We start from the raw sequence: 21,640 nt of genomic DNA, 5'->3' as shown, positions 1-21,640 counted from the left end.
CAAGCTGCATTTTTGGGTATGCAGGTTGTGGAAACACTTCAGGGGTCAGATAGCATCCAATGGAAGACCACATTCTTTGACCAGAGTATCTTGCATTACTCTGCACTTGAGCCAGGAGATTAGCCATGGTAAGGGATATGCCAAGCCATGAGTTTAGATTGTTTTAAGTTCATTACTTCCAGTCCATTCACTTGTCAATGTCTGTGACTTGTTCACTTACTATCTGCTGTAGATTATCTGACAGTTCTTTATAGTATATCACTGACAAGCACCAAAGCTCCGTCTACTGGTTATTGTCTCCTGAACATATTCATTCCACTATTTGGTGCTTAACGTGAGCACTAACCATCAGCTAAGGATGGCAAGTGATCTGGCTTTGTTAATATTTGATCTGATATGAGCCTTGGATCTGGAAATGGAAGACTTCTGGGCTACTTGCCTCACCAATATTATCCCCTGAATTGGTTTATTATTGTCATGTGCACTGACATGTTATGAAAAATGTCTTGCCTACTGTTCATAAGATCAATTCATTAGTGCATTGAGGTAGTACAAGGTAAAACAATACAATGCAAAGTGTGACAAAGTGCAGAAAGACAATAAGGTGCAAGGTCATAATGAGGTAGAAGTCAAGAATTCAAGTTGTACTAGGGAACGTGTTCAATAGTCTTATCAGTGGGATAAAAGCTGTCCTTGAGCCTGATAGTATGTGCCCTTGTGCTCCTGCATCTTCCTCCTGATAGGAGAGAATGGGTGGGGTCTGTCTATACTCACTGCTTCAGTAAAGCAGCCAGCATAATCAATCCTGTGGATGGGAGGCTGGTTTCCATGATGTGCTGAGCTGTGTCAACAACTCTGCAGTTTCTTGCAGTCCTGGGCACGGTTGCCATACCAAGCCATGATCCATCCAGATAGGATGCTTTCTATGGTACATCAATAAAAGTTAATGAATGTCAAGGGGGCCATGCCAAATTTCTTTAGCCTCCAGTGGAAGTAGAGGCACTAGTAAGCTTTCTTGACTAGGTCAGTTAGAGTTAACAATTGTATGTTACTGAAGCTTTCAAAGATCATAGCAAAATTGAAGTGAATACTTAGTTAAAGCCTGAATCAAACATTAAGATTCTTGCCAAAAAACTGCTGGAGGAAGTCTGGGGTCAAGCAGCATCTGCGGAGGCAAAAGGTTTGCTTCTGCAGCTGTTTCACCTCCAGATTCCAGCACTGCAATCTCACCATTCTATTTTCCTTGGGTTAAGCCTATGTGCTTTGAATAAGATGCCTGTGTAGTGACAAAGGGCAATAACCCCTTGACCTTCAAGTCCCAGAACATGTATTCCAATTGTCAGATCCTTATGCTGAAAATCTAGGAATGTGCTGAAAATGACTCTTTTAGTTTGAACAAATTTAGTAGTAGGGAGCACAAACTTGAGTATTAAAGCCAATGGGTATTCTTCCCATTAGTGAACAATGGGATATTGGACTCAACATTTCTTTAGCATTGAGTATTCTAGACAAAGGAGTAACAATTCTGTGCTGATTAAAATAACCAGATTGTGTAGAAATATCTAGTTTTGAGATTATCTTGAATTGAAAATAGCAATTTCTGCATTTTTTCCAGACACCAATAAATCGAGTGTGCACAGTACCAAAACCATTCTCCCTGTCTACAAGTGCAAAAAGGAACCATGAAAAGGTGCCTGTCAAACAATACATCTCAGTGGCAGAGTACATTAACATATTTCAACATTATACACAACCAGGAAGTCACAGGCGGCCCAGATGCCAGGAAATAGCAACTACTGCACTTAACTCTCAACAGGCTCCAGTGCCATCTGACTTCTGATCTAATTGGTGCTTTGCATGGGCCTTGTCTGTTTTTTAAAAATTCAGTTGAATACATTTGATCAAAAAACCAATATTGCCTGCCTGAGTGCATCTTGATGCATCCAGTGCTCTTTGCATCTACTTGAAACAGCCTACAATGGGGCTGAGCATTGAGATGAAATAGTTTTCCTTTCCTGAGCTTGCAGGGCTAAGGCTATGGCATCTAGGAATAGTGAAACTACATGACAGAATTTTGAGATATCAACATACAGATGGTATCTGTCCCCCAAGGCTTGTGAAGGGAATGAGTCTTCTCAAACAAGAGAACCAAGATTGAACTGTACCTTAACCATTCAGTTGATTTGTGTAATTTTAAATGTCTAGATTTGAATGAAATTACATTATTTTGGTTAACCAATTCAGACTTTTTACTGAGGCAGTTGTAGTGCATTGTGCTTATTTTCCCCAATTGGTCAATCTACACTGCTTGGTTTGAATTGTGAAAGCAATACAGAAATTCCTTTGTGCAACAAGATGTATCCTCATGATTTAAATAGTAATTCTCCACCTGCACTTTTGAAAGCAAATGTGAGTGAATGTTGTAATGAATTTTAAAACAATATTTGAATAAAGATGCAAATCATATAATTTAACACTAAAAGTCTGATTTCTGCTTAAGCTGCTATGAGAAAGTTGTGCTGTAACAAGGTGTGGAGACACGAACCCCAGTTGCTATATTTCAGCTCAGATCATGTTGCAATGCAAAAATACATTGAGTGCTTTTTGCTAATTGCTTTATTTCTTGTAGAATCCAGAATCCCCCACTTGGGGTGGGGGGGAAAAGCAAAATGAACTGTTTAGGATCAAACCTTCAGTGCTGTCTGTACAACTTGATACTTATACAGGGGTGAAGTAGCAAGGAAACCAGTGTGTGGTGCTTGAGGTAACTATCAGATTGGTTAGAGTACCTCCTTATGGAGGCAAGGATCAAGTTCTTAATTGGCAAGATAGCTATTGCCAAAGGAGGCTAACTGAGTAATTTGCCATGAGTGACATCACAATTTTGGCAGGGGATGGGACCCAAAACACCAATAAGGCTATCAGGAAGGATGGGCAGGAGCAAAGTAATATACATAATGGGGCAGAAGGGTTAGTGTTTCTTTAAATGTAAAGAGTATTAAGGGTAAGAAACTTGAGCATGGATTTTTACATGATGTTGTGGCCTTTACAGAGACTTGGTAGGGAGAGCAATGCCACTTAATATTTTAATGTTTTGGAGATGGAGGTTGGAGGTTCACTATTAATCAGACAATATTACAGCTGCACTTGGAGGGTTTATCCACTAAGTAGAAGTCAAATGAAAGGTACAATCACTTGAGATTAGTCTATGCCATAGCCCACCACCCAACCACCTCCATAGCTACCAGGACATTGAGGAACAGTTACATAGATCAGGGAAAGGGTTGGCCCATCAAGTGCCTTATACTCCTCCCCCTCCGCCCCCCCCCCCCCAATGTAGACTGGGACCTCCCTGTTTTGTGGAGAGATGGGGTAGGATTTGAGTATATTCAAGAGTTTCTTAAAATGATATCTGGATAGTCCATCTAGAGGAGGGGCCATACTAGACTTTATATTGCTCAGTGAGCCTGGCCATATGACCTTCCAGTGGGGGAACATTTAGGAAATAGTAATCACAACTCCCCAAGGTTTTAAGATCATAATGAATATGGATAAGTGGGAAAGTGATAAATTAGAGCAGGGTAAATAGCATTAGGCAGGAGCTAGGGAGTTAATTGGGAACAGCTATTTTTGGGCAAGTACACTTTTGATGTGTGGAGGGCATATCCTGACCATCTGTACAGAATGGGTATGTTCCAGTTGAAAGGAAGGATAAGGTAAGGGAAAGTTAGAAGTATTTTACTTAAATTCACCACCTCTTAGCATCTAAGGTTTAGGAAGCTAAAATTAGAGGGCCCTTGAGGATTATAAGAAGCTAGAACAGAACTTGAAGAGAATTAAAGCCAGGAGGGGCCATGAAGTCCTTGGTAAGTAAAATTAAAGCCCAAAGCATTCTATATATCAAGAGCAAGATGATAACTAGGGAGAGGGTAGGACCACTTGAGGGTGGAGGGATCGTGTGCTTGGAGACAGTATGTGGGCAAGATCCTAAATGAGTCTTTTGTGTCAGTATTTGCCAAGAAGGATGTGGAGGATATTAAATGCAGTGTGGAGTATGCTAATATGCAACAGCATTTTGTGATGGAGGTGGTGTCAAGTTTCTGCAAGGTGGATAACTGCCCAGGGCCTGATGGGATATACCCTAGGTTGTTGAGAGGCAAGTGAGATTTCTGGAGCCTTGACCAAGATTTTTGTGTTCTCTCCATCCACAGGTAAGGCCCTGGAGGAGTAGCGGATATCTAATATCCATCCTTTGTTCAAGGAGGGAAACAGCAATAATCCTGGAAACTATAGAAGAGTCTTGTTTTGGAGGTAGGGAAGCTATTAGAGGATTCTTTGGTAGGGAATTTGTGAGAATTTAGAAAAGCATAGCTCAATTGGGACAATTAGTGTAGCTTTGGAGGGCAGCTTATGTCTTAGTTTTTCAAGGAGGTGACAAAGGTATTTGAATGTAGAGCTGTGGATGTTGTTGGCATGAATTTTGGTAAGGTGCTTGACAAGTTTTGTCATGGGATCATCCAGAAGATTAAGATGCATAGGGCCCACAGTGATTTAGCCATTTCAAATTCAGAATTGACTTGCCTGTAGAAGACAGGGTAGTGGCTGATGGGACTTATTCTGGCTGGAGGTCTGTGATTAGTGGTGTTCTGCAGGGATCTGTACTGAGACCTCTGCTGTTTGTATGACTTGAATGAAAAACATGGATGGGTTAGCAAGTTTGCAGATGATACAAAGACTGCTATTGAGTAGTGTTGAAGATTTTCAGGATCAGCCCAGGAGCGGTTGGAGGAACGGGTCCCTAACAGGTAGGGGCTGAGTATTTAAAAGTCATGCTTATTGGTTAATTAGAGTACTTGAGGTAATTGAAAGGGACAAATATCAGGAGGGATATAACTGAGATGAGCGGCAAGTGTGTCAGTGGCTCAGGGTAGGAGTGGAGCCTTGAGGCTTTGGTGAGCAGAGACTGAGGAAGAGCTAGCACCCTGAGGTAAGGCCAGTAAGTTCCTTTTAAGTTAAAGCCAGATTGGGTAATGAAGGCAGCAGCTAGGGCAGATGTGTGCTCCGAATGCAGTATGTGGGAAGTCGGACAGCACGCTTGTCCCTGATGACTACACCTGTAAAAGGTGCATCTGGCTGCAGCTCCTGGTAAACCATGTTAGGGAGTTGGAGCTTGATGAACTTCAGATCATTCAGGAGGTAGAGGCTGATATAGAGTTTCAGGGAGATAATCACCCCTAAAAGTCAGGAGGCAGGTAGCTGGGTGACTTAGGGAAGGGGATTAGACAGGAGCAGTGCACCCCTGTGGCTGTTCCCATCAACAATAAGTATACTGTTGTGGATACTGCTGGTGGGGACGACCTACCAGGGACAAGTTGTAGTGGTCAAGTCTCAGCACTGAGGTGGGACCCTCATCTCATAGGGAGGGTAAAGAGGAGAGCAGTAGTGATAGGGGATTCAATAGTTAGGAGGACAGATTCTGTGGGAGAGATCGAGGATCCCGGATGGTCTGTTGCTTCCCTGGTGCCAGGGTCCGTGATATCTCATCAAGTTCTTGATATTCTCAGGAGGGAGGGTGAGCAGCCAGATGTTGTGGTCCATGTTGGGAACAATGATGTGGATAGGAAGAAGGAGGACGTCCTGCAAAGAGAGTTTAGGGAATAAGATGCAAAGTTGAAGGACAGGACCTCCAAGGTTGCCATCTCAGGATTGCTACCTGTGCCATGAGCTAGTGAGGCTAGAAGTAGGAGGATCATGCAGCTAAGTACGTGGCTAAGGAGTTGGTGCAGGAGGGAGGGCTTCAGGTTTCTGGATAATTGGGCTTTGTTCCAGGGAAGGTGGGATCTATTCTGAAGGAATGGTTTACACCTGAACTGGAAGGGGACTAACATACTTGCGGGTAGGTTTGCTAGTGCTGCTCTGGTGGGTTTAAACTAGATTTGCAGGGGGAGGGGAACCAGTGTTAGAGAAGAAAGTGAGGAGGAAAATGATCATGTGAGGTCTGTTGGTATGGACAGAAATCAAAGGTTTGTATGTGATAGTAATGTTCTCAGGTGCATCTATTTCAATGCAAGGAGTATTGTAGGTAAGGTGGATGAGCTTAGGGTATGGATTGGCACATGGGATTATGATGCATTGCTATTAGTGAGACATGGTTGCAGGAGGGGCAGGACTGGCAGCTTAATGTTCTGGACTTCTGTTGTTTCAGATGTGATAGGGGGGTGGGATGAAAGGGGGAGGAGTGGCATTACTGGTCAGGAAACAGATCACAGCTGTGCATAGACAGGACAGCCTGGAGGGCTTGTCTACAGAGGCCATATGGGTGGAGCTGAGGAACAGGAAAGGTGTGGTAACACTAATAGGGTTGTATTATAGACTGCCCAATAGTCAGAATTGGAGGAACAAATCTGTAGGGAGATAGCAGACTGTAAGAAACAAGATTTTAACTTTCCACATATCGACTGGGACTCCCACACTGAAAGGGTTGGATGGCTTAGAATTTGTCAAATGTATTCAGGGAAGTTTTCTAAGTCAAATAGAGGTACCAATGAGAGAGAATGCAATACTTGATCTCCTATTAGGGAACCATACAGGTGATGTGACAGAAGTATGTGTAGGTGAGCATTTTAGGTCCAGTGACCACAATGCAATTAGTTTCAAGATAATTATGGATAGGATAGGTCTGGTCCTCGAGTGGAGGTTCTAAATTGGAGAAAGGCCAATTTTGTGGAAATGAGAAAGGATGGATGAGTAGGGTAGATTGGGATGTTATTTTCTGGCAAGGATGTGCTCAGTAAATGGAAAGCCTTCAAAGACGAAATTTTGAGTGCAGAGCTTGTTTGTTCCTGTCAGGATTAAAGGCAAAGGTAACAAGCATAGCGAACCTTGGTTTTAAAGGGATATTGGTGAGCTGGTTAAGAAAAGAGGTGTATAGCAGGTATAGGCAACTAGGAATGGATGAGGTACTTGAAGAGTATAGGAAATGTAAGAAAATACTAAAAATCAGGAAAGCAAAAGGCGGCAAAAAGAAGACATGATGCTACTTTGGCAGATAATGTGAAGGGTTTCTACAGGTATATTAAGAGCAAAAGGATAGTAAGACAATTGGTCCCCTGGAAGATCAGTGTGGTCGTGTGTGGAGCCTCAGGAGATGGGGGAGATCTTAAACAGTTTTTTTGCATCAGTATTTACTCAGGAAACTGGCACCGTGGATATGGAAGGAAGAGAAACAAGCACTAGTGTCATGGAACATAGAGATTAAAAAGGAGGTACTTGATGCTTTACAGCAAATAAAGGTAGATAAATCTGCAGGGCCTCACAAGATATTTCCTTGGACCTTGGGAGGCTAGTGTAGAAATTGCAGGGGCCCTGGCAGATATTTAAAATGTCCTTAGCCACGGGTGTGGTGCCAGAGGACTGGAGGATAGCTCGTGTTGTTCCATTGTTTAAGAAAGGCTCGAAGAGTAAACCAGGTAATTACAGGCCAGTGAGCCTGACATCAATAGTGGGTAAATTATTGGTAGGTGTTGTGAGAGATAGGACATAAGTATTTGGACAGCCAAGGGTTGATTAAGGATAGTCAGCATGGCTTTGTGCATGGTAGATCGTGTTTAGTGAATCTTGTGGAGTTTTTTTGAGGAGGTCACTAAGAAAGTAGATGAAGGTAAGGCCGTGGATGTTGTCTACATGGACTTTAAGGCTTTTGACAGGGTCCCACATGGGAGATTAGTTCAGAAGGTTCAGTCAATGGGTATCCATGGAAAGGTTGTAAACTGGATTCAAAATTGGCTGAGTGGGAGAAGACGGTGGTTATGGATGGTTGTTTCTCAGATTGGAGGCCTGTGACTAGTGGTGTGCCTCAGGGATCTGTGTTGGGGCCATTGTTGTTTGTTGTATATATCAATGATCTAGATAATGTAAATTGGATTAGTAAATTTGCAGATGACACTAAGAATGGAGGTGTAGTGGACAGCGAGGAAGGCTTTCAAAGCTTGCAGAGGGATCTGGACCAAATGGAAAAATGGTCCAGAACATGGCAGATGGAATTTAATGCAGACATGTGAGGTGTTGCATTTTGGAAGGACAAATCAAGGGAGGACATACAGTAAATGGTAGAGTATTGAGGAGTGCAGAGGAACAAAGGGATCTGGGAGTTCAGATACATAATTCCCTGAAAGTGGCGTCACAGGTAGACAGGGTTGTAAAAAAAGGCTTTTGGCATCCTGGCATTTATAAATCAAAGTATTGAGCATAGGGGTTGGAATGTTTTGGTGAGGTTGTATAAGTCATTGAGACCAAATTCAGAATATTGTGTGCAGTTCTGGTCGCCAAACTACAGGAAGGATGTCAGTAAGATTGAAAGTGCAGAGGAGATTTATTAGAATGTTGCCGGGTCTTCAGGAGTTGAGTTACACGGAAAGATTGAGCATGTTAGGACTTTATTCCTTGGAGCAGAGAAGAATAAGGGGAGATTTGATATTTTACAAAATTGAGGGGCATAGACAGTTAATGCAAGTAGGCTCTTTCCACCTAGATTAGGAGAGATAAGTATGAGAGGATATGGCTTTAGGGGGAAAGGTTTAGGGGGAACATTAGAGGGAACTTCACTCAGTGGTGGGAGTGTGGAATGGGCTGCCATCTGATGTAAATGTGGGCTCACTCTTAACTTTTAAGAGTAAATTGGATAGATACATGGATGAGAGAAGTCTGGAGGGGTATGGGCTGGAGGCAGGTAAATGGGACTAGCAGAACAATGTTTCAGCACAGACTAGAAGGGCTGAATCGCCTGTTTTCTGTGCTGTAGTTTTCTATGGTTCTAAGATTGTCAAAGGATACAGCAGGCTATAGATCAGTTGAAGATTAGGGTGGAGAAGTGGCAGGTGGAATTTAATCTGGGGAAGTGAGGTGGTGTACTTTAGGTGGTCAAATGTGAAGGGACAGTACACAGTTAATGACCTGACTCTTAATAGCATTTGATGCACAGAGGGATCATGGGGTCCAAGTCCATAGCTCCCTGAAAGTGGCCAGTTTGATAAAGGTAAATAATGTGTATGGCTTGAACTTAGTCCAGGGAGGAAATGTGTTCCTGGAGTTCATTCTGGAGAATTAGGCCAAGTGTCCTGTCAATAGGAGACCACTTAGGGTACAATGCTCTTTCCTCAAGGAAGGATGAGCAACTTGATCGGGGGGCTCCTTGTTTGAACTGAGATCTGTGATGGGCAGGAGCAAAATTGATTGAAGTCTTAATGTAGGAAAGGACATTGTTTGGATCTTGTCTTGGAACATTCCCACTCAGAGCAAAGCTAGAGCTCTCTGGGTGACAAAGTAGGGGTGAAAAGCAAGGGTGTATTCTGCACAGTAGATGATTTTGAAGTGGCTGGGGGTGGAACAGAAAAGAAGTGAATCTGATGGCAAGGAACACAAGCCCTTGACAGTCAAGATTAGTAAGAGAAAGGTAGGGCCGATTAGGGCCTTGGGCTCTTTATAGAGGGAAAGCTGTAAATTAATGCATACTTTAACCTTCAAGAACAGGAAGCTGCAAATTTCTACAAACAAATTGCCCAAATTCCAACTCATTACACAAAACTAGTCTTGAACTAGCTACCTATTAGGATGGGATATATTCCAGGTTTAGAAGGGTGGGTGTGGTGATGATAATGCAGATTGTTCAGTTATCTAGATGCAAGGTAGTAGCCAGAGGACTTGAATTGCATCAATTTTCAAACATACTACTTTTGCAAAGACAGCCAAGTTTTATCCACGGGGAAACTTTTGTGAGCAGTAATTGGAACAGGCTGAATGAATCAATACTCAAGTTGAAAATAGTGGTATGGTTTTTAATATTGTTTGGTTGGCATAATATGGAATGGAAACAAGCCCTTTGGCTCAATCCATCCATGCCAACCAAGATGCCCATCTAAACTAGTCCTGTTTGGCCCAAATCCCTCTAGCTTTCCTATCCATGTACCTTTGCAAGTGTCATTCAAATGTTGTTATAGTTGCCTTAACTAATCCCTCTGATAGCTTGTTCCATATACACCATCTGCTCCATGAAGTTGCCCCTTTTAAATCTTTCCCCTCACCTTAAACCACTACCCTCTAGCTTCTGATTCCCTGGGGTGAGGGAGGCTACATTTGCCCTATGACCTTCATGATTTTGTACTTCTAAGGTCATCCCTCAGTCTCCTACACTTAGGAATAAAATCCCAGCCTGCCCATATTTTCCTGATTAAACTTGCCCTCAAGTGTTGGCAACATTCTCAAATCCTTGCATTCTTTGCAGCTTGATGCTGTCTCTCCTATAACAGGGTAACCAAAACTACACAATACTACCAGGTGCGGCCTTGCCAACATCTTGTACAACTGAAGCATAATGTCATGAATCTGACTGAAGGCCAGTGTGCCAAATACCACCACCATCACCCTGTCTACCTGTGATGCTGCTTTCAGGGAACTATGTACTTGTACTCCAAGATCTCTGTTCTATGACACTACCCAAGGCCCTTACCTTTGTGCCTTACCCTGATCTGTCTTTTCATAGTGCAACACCCTACATTTGTCTGAATTGAATGCCATTTTGCCATTCCTCATCCAACTTACTTAGCTGATTAAGATCCCCCTGCAATTTTTAATGATCTTCACTATGATGCCACCTATTTTAATGTCATCTGCAAACTTACTAGTCATGCCTTGAATATTCTCATCCAAATTATTTATATGAATGACTAACAACCATTGGCCCAGCACCTCCCTGTGGCATGCCACTAGTCACAGTCCTCCAGTCTGAAAAACAACCATCTACCATCATTTGCTGTTTCCCACCATCAAGCCAATTATGTATCCACTCAGCTAGCTCTCCCTGGATCCCATGTATCTGACCTTGCAGACTAGCCTACCATGTGCAACCTTGTCAAAGGCCTTGCTAAAGTCCAAAGACAATGTCCACTGCCATGCCCTTGTCAATCCTCTTGTTTACCTCTTCAAAATAAAGCAGATCTAAGACACTATTTCCCATGCACAAAGCAGTGCTGACTGTCCCTAATTGGTCCATTTATCCAAATTCTGGTAGATCCTATCCCTCAATCCCCTCCAGTAACTTGCCCACCACTGTCAGGCTCCCTGGATCATCTTTGTTGCCCTTAAATAATTGTGCAACACTAGCCAACCTCCAGTCTTTCACAGAACTTCACCTGTGGCTAAAGGTGATGAAATATTTCTGCAATAGCCTCTGCAATTTCTTCACTAGTTTCCAACAAGGTCAGAAGATGCACGTGGTTGGTCTATGGGAATTCATCCACCTTCATGTGCTTTAACACCACCGGTACCTTGTCTTTGGTAATTTGTACGTGGTCCAAGACATCACAACTCATTCACCTCAGTTCCTTGGTTTCTTTAATCTTCACAGTAAAAAGTGAAATATTAAATATCTCACCCATCCCCACACACAGACAGCCATGGTGGCCTTTTAAGCAGACCTATTCTCTCTCTAGCCACCCTTTTATTCTTAATACACTTTATAATCCCTTAGTTTTCCTTGACCTTGCCTTCCAGATCCATCTCATGCCCTTATTTGAGCTCCTGACTTGCCTCAAGTATATGCCTACAGTTATACTTGAGGGATTTGCTTAATTCCGACTGATGAAACCTGATGTATACCTCCTTTGGGTCCTTCCTATGGAAGTTGGTCCTAGAAAGGAGCAAAAATATTTACTAGACTGGTTCCAGAGGTGAGGAAATACTGAGGTGAGACCAGAGAAGATGGGATTATTCTCAGTAGAAGTGGTTGGTTTTTCATTGAGGTGGACAAATTCAAGACTGGCATTGATGGAGTAAATAGAAGTTGTTCCCATATTCTTGAACCATCTTTGTGGGAAATTTTAATACAGATAAGTGAGATTTAGGAGGTTACATGCAAGAGGAAGGTTTACAGTAAATGGTAAGACCTTTGGGTACAGGGAGATCCTGGGATGCCAGTTCATTGCTCCCTGAAAGGGGTAACACAAGGGTGGTAAGGAAGTTGAACAGTATGCTTGCCTTCATTGGTTAGGGTATCGAGTATAAAAGTCAGGAAATCATTGCAGTTGTATAAAATATCAGGCTGCACTGGAACTATTGTGTGCTGTTCTGGTTGCTGCATCACAAGAAGGAGGTGGAGGCTTCAGAGAGGGTGCGGAAATAGTTCACAAGGGTGTTGACTGCATTAGTGTATTAGCTGTAGGGGAGGTTGGACAAACTTCGATTGTTTAATCTGCAGCATCAGACTGAGGGGTGACCTGATGAAAGTATATAAAATTGAGAGGCACAGATTAGTCTTTTTCCCCCAGAGTGGATATGTCAGTACTAGAGGGCATAGGTTTAAGGTGAGAGCAGGAAATTTATAGTTGAGTCAAGTTTTAAAATGGCAAATTTTTAAAGTGGTAGGTATCTGGAACAGGCTGCCAGGGAAAGCTGATATAGCCATGTTTAAGAGGCATTTAAATGCATGAAATGGGCAGGGAATAGTGGGATATGGACCTTATGCAGGCAGATGTGATTAGTTGGCATCATGGTTGGTGCAGGTATGGTGGGCCAAAGGACCTGTTCCTATCTGTACTGTTCTATGTTCCATAATGAGGCAAAAGATATTGGGGGATTTTGGTTGGGTGTGAGGAAAGCTTTTATTTAGGATGAGCAGATCGGCAGCAAGTGGGAGCTGGGTTTTCCCAACTTTCTCTAGCTTCAGATTTGTCATATCAAATCATGACTGGGAGCTTTAACTTTATAGCTATGGGATATTTTGTGGTACTTCTGTTCATTAGGTGTATAGTAAATGGTTAGCACAGGCAGCTGGTGTGAAGGATGGCAATAGTAACTTGCATATGAATCTTGAGGGCAGTACTCGGGTATTAAAGTATCTTAAATTTGTTTGGGAAAGTGTGCTTCCAAAGGAGTAGTAAATACATTAGTTGACTAGTTTAAAAATTGATAACATTTTTAAGTAGTTAAGTCACGGGTGGGATGCAACCTCTGACTTGGAGGGAAGGATATGAGGAAATGGTGGGGGCTCTTCATCTTTGTCTTTAGATAAGAGTGGTGCTAAATGACTGGAAAAATAACAAGTGTTAAAAGGATTGGGGAAAAAAAGCCCAGACACTACAGACCAGTCAGCTTAACCTGTGGTGGGAAGGCTCTAACTCATTTGTTTTGGGACAGAATTAACTATCACATGGAGGAAAATGGATTAAGGTAAACCAGCATAAATTTAAGGGAAAATCATTCCATCAGTTTGATAGAGTTGAGGGTAATGTGGACTACATGAAGTTTCAGAAGACTTGTTAAAGTGCCATATAACAGGCATCAACAAAATTGAAGTGCACATGAAAGAATTTGGTGACATGGGTATGAAGTTGGCTAGGTAACTGCAGAAAGTTGTGGTGAATAGTGTTCTCCAGGGATCTGTGAGGCTCTTTGCTTATTTTTATAGAATATGAGCCATCCTAGATTGCAGATGGGCTTATTATTTCCAGCCTTTATGTTGGTCTGGATGTCACTTGTATGTGACAATGGATGTCATTAACATTCAACCATGACTGAGGCACACAAATGTAATCTTGTGCAAAGTTGCTCTGTTGGCATGATGAGCAATATTGTTATTAGGATCCCCTGAGGAAGTCTGAGCCAAGGCTCTTCAACTGCTTTCTCAAGGAATGAACCACCGTAAATGCTTTTGATGTGAGACCAGTGAAAGCAGGGCTTTGCATATGGCCCTCAATGCTGAGCTCTGTCTTCCTGCAGTACAGCAATTACTTTGTCTTTCATTGTTGCAAAGTATATTTGATATTAATGAGATAGTTATATAACATGGAAAATGGGCCCTTTGCTCCATTTCGTCCACACCAACCAAGTTGTCTACTTGAGCTAGTCCCTTTTCCTTGTGTATAGCCCATATCTCTCTAAGCCTTCATGATCCATGTACCTGCCTGGATTCCTTTTAAAAGTTGTAATTGCACCTGCCTCTACATCTCCCTCTGGCAACTCATTCCATTTCTGTGTGTGTGTTCCTTTTTAAATTTGTCCCTCCTTGCCTTAAACCTATGTCCTCTAGTTTTAGACTCCCCTACCCTGGGGGTGGGGGGAGGAGGAGACTAATCATTCTCCTTGTCTATGCCACTCATAAAGCTCCGCTGTCACCTCTCAGACTCCCATGCTCCCAGGTAAAAGACCCAATCTCTTTATGACTCAATCCCTCCAATCCCAGTAACATCGTCATGAATCTTTTCTGGGTCCTTTCATCTTAATGGCATCCTTCCTATACTGAGGTGACCAGAATTGCACACATTCCAAATATGGTCTCTCTAATGTCTTCTACAGCTGCAACAGGATGTCCCAACTCCTGTACTCAGTTCCCTGACCAATGAATGCAAGGGTACCAAACATTCCATTCACTGTCCTGTACCTGTGTCTCCATAGTGACAGTACACTAGCATGCTTTTCTTGATCACCCTTTTGGGCATATTCTCCACTTTTTACAGTATATATTAGTTTCTTGCTTCACTGGAGCATCTAACAGCATAACTTCATTCCCTTGTGCTCGTCTAGCTTAAATGAATCTTCATCTAATTAACCATGTCCTGTAGTAGTAGTTTCACAATCTTGCTGGTTTTTGAGAGGTCCCTTTCAAATTTCCTGTTGGATTTATTGATAGTAACCATACAACATAAATGGTCCTTTTTTGCCTGCCATCTCCATATCAAATATCATCCATATTAATCCTATTTACTAGAACTTGGTCTGTAGCTTTTGATTTCAAGTGCTCATCTCATTACAAATGTCATGAGTACCTGCTCCTAGCACCAACTCACTTTTATTAAGGACTCTCATTGTTTCTTCAGCTGTGCCCAAAGTGAAAATGTTCTCTCCACATTCATTTTATCAAAATCCTACATAAAGTTAAAGACCTTGCCTAGGTCACCCTCTGCCTCAGTTGTAGAAGTGACCGATTGATATCAAGGTAGCCTCTCCCATGACATACCTAGAAGTTGGCTTCTCTTTCATACTTGAACAGAGCCTGTGTTGATGGCAGTCACAGACTTCTGTCAGAACCCAGTGAGTTTGCATGATGTAACAAAACTTTGACAGTGCTCTCTGCTGATAGTAATTTATCCACTGCACTAGACATCCTGGGAAAGTTTTGCAAATTATTGGGCACTTAACAATTGTAGAAATTACGTTAAATCATTCTGCTCCTGACCTTGAACCTATTCCAGTGTCCATTTATAATGTGGCTGAATTCTATCCTACCTCCAGTTACCCAACCTGCAACCACATCCCTTTATCTCCATGTATCAAAAATCTATTCATCCTAGTTTCTAAATTTCAGCTGCCTCTTAACATAAAACAGCACAGGAACAAGCCCTTTAGCCCATGATGTCTGTACCAAACACTATGCTGATTTAAACTAAATCTCTTCTGTCTGTATGTGATCCATATACCTCCATTCCCTGCAGATTCCTGTGTATAACAAACAGCATGTTAAACACCAATATTATATCTACTTCCACTACTACCCCTGGCAACCCATTCCAGGCACCTACCCCTCCACATCACCTTTGTTTCCTCCCTCTCACCTTAAATGCACGTCCTCTGTCTTTGTCATTTCTACCCTTGGAAAAAGATTCTGACTGTCTACCCTATCTATGCCTCTAATAATTTCATAAATTTATCAGGTCTTCCCTCAGTCTCTGATGCTCCAGAGAAAACAACCCTAGTTGATCCAAACTCTGCTTTATAGCCCATATTCTCTAATCCAGGCAGCATCCTGGTAAACCTGTCCTGCACCCTTTCCAAAGTCTACACATTCTTCCTGTAATGGGCTGACCTGAATTACACACAATATTCCAAGTGCAGCCTACCCAAAGTTTCATAGCTGCAACATGACTTCCTTAGTCTTGTACTCAATGTCCTGACCAATGAAGGCAAGCATGCCATACACCTTTCCCACTCTCTCTACTTGTGTGGCAACTCTTAGGAATGCTAGATCCCTCTGGACGTCAATGCTGTTAAGGGTCCTGTAGCCAGAATAACACCCTTTTACCACCATCCTGTCTTCCATGAGCAATCCAATTCTGAATACAAATTATCAATTCACCTTGGCTCCCATACATCTTACTCTTCCGGATCAGCCTACCATGATAGACCTCGTCAAATGCCTTACTAAAATCCATGTAGCCAATATCCTGTACTCTGCCCTCATCAATCACCTTGGTCACCTCAATAAAACACAAAGTTTTTAAGACATGAGAAGAGAATTCCAGATTTAATCCAAACTTTATGCAAAAAAGATTTCAGAGTTTAGCTCTAATTGTAATTTCTACCCGAAGCAATTTATCAATGCCTTTGATCACATTCAGCCCTCAACTGTTCAATCCTTGTTATTGTGTACTTGGACATATACCATTTCAATTTATACACATTCACCTCAGTACTGAATCCATTTATCAGAGAACCTACTGTGTCCACTCCCGGTCTAAAAACACCTAAGTGCATTTTCTGGAACTGATTAGTCACTAGATATTAAAATGCTAAAGAAAACATATAAACTGCTGATGCTTGAAATCTGAAATAAAAACAACAGTGGCAGAATCCTGGACCTGAAACATGAAATATGCTTATATAACTCAATGATTTAGGATCGACTGTGATAGATGAGTACGGAGTACAAAAATAGGAGGATGTTCCTAATTGGTTTCGCTTGATAGCTCTGCATTAATGCATTTCTTTTCCAGATACAAATCATGCAGCAGATCAAAACAAAACAGACACAAAACAAGGTCGAAATTTATTCGTTTCATTGCTTAAACAATTTACCTGTTAGAATAAGCGGATATTGCACCGCAACCTTCAGTTGCTCCCTGAATTTCCTCTGAGTCACTGCATAAATAAAAGTGTTCGTGCAACAACTCAGGAGCTGAAGCATATTAGCACTTTCCAGGAGAATAAATACCGGGTCATTGAATCCTTTGATTTTATAATCAACATTAATTCGTTCGTGAAAGAAGTAGGCGACATAAGCCATCCACAGCAGGATGAAACTGCCCGAGATGGCAAAGAGTAACACGATGGACTTCCTCCGACTCTCCATCTCGGGGTCGTTCTGTTTCTCTCCATTACTCTGGACGCGGAGCCTCTTGCGAGCTCTGCTGGCCATGAGAATGTGTCTGACGGTCAGAGCGTTGAGAAAAAGTACGAGGACGAATGGGAGACAAGGGGTTAAAATGCGGTCAATCCAATGAAAACCCGCCCACACTGGTGATGTATATCGCATCTCCTTCAGTTTACAAAACCAAGGGATGTTGTCAATTACGTAAATGGGTTCGTGTAAGAAGTACCAGGGGATGTCTATTAGGCAGCCCAAGACACAGACCGTTCCGATGACCACGGCCGCCGTTCTCTCGGTGCAATACTTTGTTTTCAATTTCTGGCAGCAAATGGCAACAAATCGATCAAAGGTGAAAGAGACTGTTAACCAGACAGAACAATCTCTGGCTGCATAGATTAGTGTGATGCTGAGACTGCACACGGGAGTAATGGACAAGAAACTGCCAGGAAAATAAATGCCAGGAACCCGATTTAACAACACGGCTGTGATAATAACCAGAAGATCCGTCACCGCCATGCTCAGCAGATACCGAGTGATACACTTGGAGAGACCGCACCTTCCTCGCGACAGGATCACAATCGCCACTAAATTAACTGTAGAAGAGAAAGACTATTAGTTAAAGAATAACATCTAACCTCCAAATTTCTCCAAAATTCATTTGGAGTTAAAATTACTAGACTGGATTCCTTAACGCACGATGCCAGAGTATTATTTCACGATCTCAGCTACAAGTGAGAAATGTAAAGTCACAGGGAAACAAAACGCTTTTAAAAATTGAAATAGCAAATATTTGAACAAGCCGCAGAAATTATTAAAAGGGAATCGCAAATAATGCACACTGATTTAGCATAATAAAAAAACAAAATAGTAAATTGACTAAAAATGTAAAAGAAGTTACATCCAAAAAAATTGACTGCAGATCCTTAATATGAGTCTCATATCAAATAAGTATTGTATTAGAACTGTGTCGCCTTACAGAACCTAGAACGTGAGGCCGCTCTGACAGCACGGAGACCGCAAACTATAGTTGTTCCGAATCTGGCGACACCATTTGGGGAAAGGACACCAGGCGACCTTCAAGGCAAACCTTTTCTGTGTCAAGCATTAAGCTTTCTGTTTAATTTCACGGGGAAGGCGCACAATTCAGCACTTCTTGGTGTCACTCTGCACTTCGAAATAAGAGGATGGAGTGAGGTAAATTCGATGAATAAGTCTTGAATTAAGGAGTCAGAATTCTAGTAAACAATTTCTGCAATCTGAAATAAATTACCTGAAATAATGCGGGAGGGGACGAACTTCCGAGATCAAGGGAAAAACAGATCCAGGGAGGTGCAGCGAATCCCATTAAGAGATGGCATTTCAAATGGTTGACCGAAATAAAAGTAAACCGGGTGATTTTGTGAAGAGAATTGTGGAGTAATCCCAGCGCCGAGCGGATGACCAAACCCGCAGTTAAAGTTGGAGAAGTTTATCGGAATACACTGGTTTGAGCAGGGATCGGAAAACCCGTTCTGGGAGGGTGGAGTTTGTTACAGAGAAACCAGGAGCGGAGGGTTTGGAAAGGATTTGACAAATCAGCTGATTGGACAACAAGAAGCAACGCGGATCATAGAAGAGCGGGTGGGATCAGGCTGCATTATTGATGGTTTTCACACCCCACTCAACAGGTCTGTGAAGAGTTGTGCGCATGTTGGGTGGGCTGTGTTTGCGGTGGGGGCGGGGGGTGGGGGTGATGGGGGTGGAGTTACACGCCACTATGCTTCCCGACTTCATTCCAAGCAGCTCTGCTCTAATTTAAATACCACGCCCTCCATGGTTTTCTTACGACATAGAATGAGGCCATTTCAGTTATGGAGTATATGCCGGATCACAAAGCAACCCCATTTCCCACTAATTTATCCTGCAATCTATTCTCCCCACATTCCTATCAACTACCCCCCCCCCCCCGCAATTCTCCCACTCATTAACACATTAGAAGCAATTTACTGAGGCCAATTATCCTACAAACCTGTATGTTTTGGGATGTGGGACGAAACCAGAGCGTCTGCGCTATCCGACTAGAGGGAACAAATATTTCCATTTATACTTTATTACTATCTCTTAAAAATCTTAAATATTCTAAACTTGTCACCCGTGCTGATAATTTAATCGGCTATCATTTCCGTGTCGAGCTCCTACCCTTACATTCACGGGATCAGAGAGATTACAGCGCCGAGGGAGGTGCCTTGAGTCCGTACCGGCTCTGTGTCGGCTAGTTCCATTCCCTCGCCCTTATCCCCATAACCGCGCAAATTCTTTCAGTTCGGGTATCTATCCAGCTCCCTTCTGAATCTGCCCCGACCGCTACCCCAGGCAGTACATTCTAGGCTCGTTCACCGGTGGGAGAAGGAATTTAGTATAGTTTTGCCGGTCACCTTCATTCTAATTTCTGACCCTCATTCCAATGGGATCTGTTCTCTTTTTGTTCTTCCGAATGAGGTTCGCGATGATGCGCTCTAGTCAACGATTTTTGGTCCACTCACTAAAGATTAAGGTCCATATTTAATTAAAGAACGAATAGGCTTCTGGAATAGTTTACCTGGGATTGCGAACGCGGCAAGGGCAGTGTAGTAAATGGCATACACCAGGCCTCTGGGCGGGGCGTGCATTTTCGGTGAAGAAGTGTGTTGGCCGTGAGTTATTCCAGCCTCACTCTGTCGGGCGTTCTGATCGCCTTTTTGTACCGGTTGTTAAAGCCCTGAGTGACAACTCAATAGCGTCACCGCTGATGTAAATTACAGTCGTTGAACAAATAAATTTCGTAATCTCACCACTGATGTTAATTTTAGTGAGCAGTTAAAATAATGCGATCTAATCTCTTAATGAAATTATGTGGATACAATGCTTCACCACTCGGTGACGTTTAATCGTTATGCCATTGAGGAAATCTTCTATCAGAAGTTTAGTTTTTTACCTATCCCAATGCAGTAAGGTTAACGCTTAACTGCCATTTGAAGTGGGCGCAGACATCGGCTCTCAGACATATCCTCATACCTCCCTTTGGATTATGATCCTACCACCGAACATTAGGTCACCCAGACAGTCCTGGACCGCATTTCATTGGGAAATCTTCCGCTCACAGCTTCAAGACTTAAGGAGTCCTAGTCCCGCACAGACCGCATCCATCTGCTGCCCAAAGTCCACAGGCAGAATTGCCCCAGCAGAAACATTGTTTTGTCCTATTCTTGCCCCACCAAACTTATTTCTTCCTTCCTTGACTCTATCCTTTTGCCTCGTCAGTCCCTTCCCACTGATATCGAATGCCCTCTGGCACTTTGACCTTTTCTAATTCCCTTATCCAAACATCTTTACCATGGATATACAATCCCATGACACCTCCACCCACACCTGGGTGGTCTCAGGCCCGTCTGCTTCTTCCTTGATCAGAGGCCCAACCAGTTCCCCTCCACCAACACAGTCATTCACTTAGCTGAACTTGTTCTCACATTGAGCAACTTCTCCTCAGTCTCCATTCAGTCTCCACTGTTCAAAAGGAAAAAATCCCAGTCTATCTCATCTTTCCTCATAACTACAGTTTTCTGGTGCTTCACCAATTTCATCTGCACTTTCTGTAGTGTAATCATATCCACATAACATCATGGCTAAAACTGCATACAGCATTTAAGTGTGGCCTGACTTGGGATGTATGCAGTTCTCAGATAACCTATGTGGGACTTTCACTATCAAAGGAAACCATCCACATGCTTTATCTGTCTGACTGCCTTTCTATCTGTGGACATAAACTCCCTGTTCCTCTACATTCATTGTATTCCCATCTCCATTTGCCTTTATGCATATTTTTGCATATTCCCAAATTCATACCTCACATTTCTACGAATTAAACTGTGTCGGCTACTTTTCTACTCAGCTGACCAGACCATCTGTATCTTTCCAGAGTCAAAAGTTTTGCTTCTCATTGCCAAACAGGTGATATTACCTTCCTTTCCCTCCTAAATGCTGCTCCAATTTTGTACAGTCTTAGTTCCACAGAGTGATTGGCTGTTGGATTCTGCTGTTCTCTACCATAGCAACAATAAAATTAAATGCCCCCCATTTCCATTCAAGCCCTCGTCTGAGCCAAGGACCACATTCTTTCTGAAGCCTCAGTCCATTCAAGACTTCCCACTCCTCGGCAGTCCAGATGCATTTAGTATTGGCACAACGTGGATCATTGCCAAGATAGGCTGCCCATGTCACAAAAGTTGGAAGACTTGTTACTCTTGCAGGTGTTCTGAGGGACCAGCATGCTGATAAGGGACCAGAAGCATATGATCAGAATCAACTCACTGCCCCGCTCTCTTCCAACCTGAAAGGCAGTTGAACCCCAGCCCAAAGGTCAGGTAATCCAGTCCATGGGATCCAAAAGTAAGGAAGAAATAGTGAACATTTATAGAAGACTGGCTCTGCAATGAGTGCAATATTGTGACCATTACTGCTCACTGCACTTCAGGAAGATCTTGAAGGTAG

General features: G+C 42.6%; 1 protein-coding gene across 7 annotated transcripts in view; it reads left to right on the top strand.

Moving 5' to 3' along the window:
* LOC127576529 (targeting protein for Xklp2-like) overlaps positions 1-16,963 on the top strand; it is a 47,685-nt gene extending 30,722 nt beyond the window's left edge. For 4 of the 7 annotated variants that reach the window (XM_052027027.1, XM_052027024.1, XM_052027025.1 and 1 more), the window contains one exon: positions 1,616-2,448. In XM_052027027.1, the coding sequence (XP_051882987.1) occupies positions 1,616-1,840 (225 nt within the window). In that variant the 3' untranslated portion in view covers positions 1,841-2,448. Of the gene's footprint in view, positions 1-1,615; positions 2,474-4,211; positions 4,312-16,760 lie in introns of those variants that run through there. The other 3 variants (XM_052027026.1, XM_052027021.1, XM_052027029.1) reach the window with 3 other exon arrangements.
* Positions 16,964-21,640: the final 4,677 nt, after the last annotated feature.

The sequence above is a fragment of the Pristis pectinata genome, chromosome 12 (assembly GCF_009764475.1).
Source record: "Pristis pectinata isolate sPriPec2 chromosome 12, sPriPec2.1.pri, whole genome shotgun sequence".
NCBI lineage: Eukaryota > Metazoa > Chordata > Chondrichthyes > Rhinopristiformes > Pristidae > Pristis > Pristis pectinata.
The sequence above is the reverse complement of the archived record's forward strand: the minus strand, read 5'-3'. Positions and strand labels throughout refer to the sequence as shown.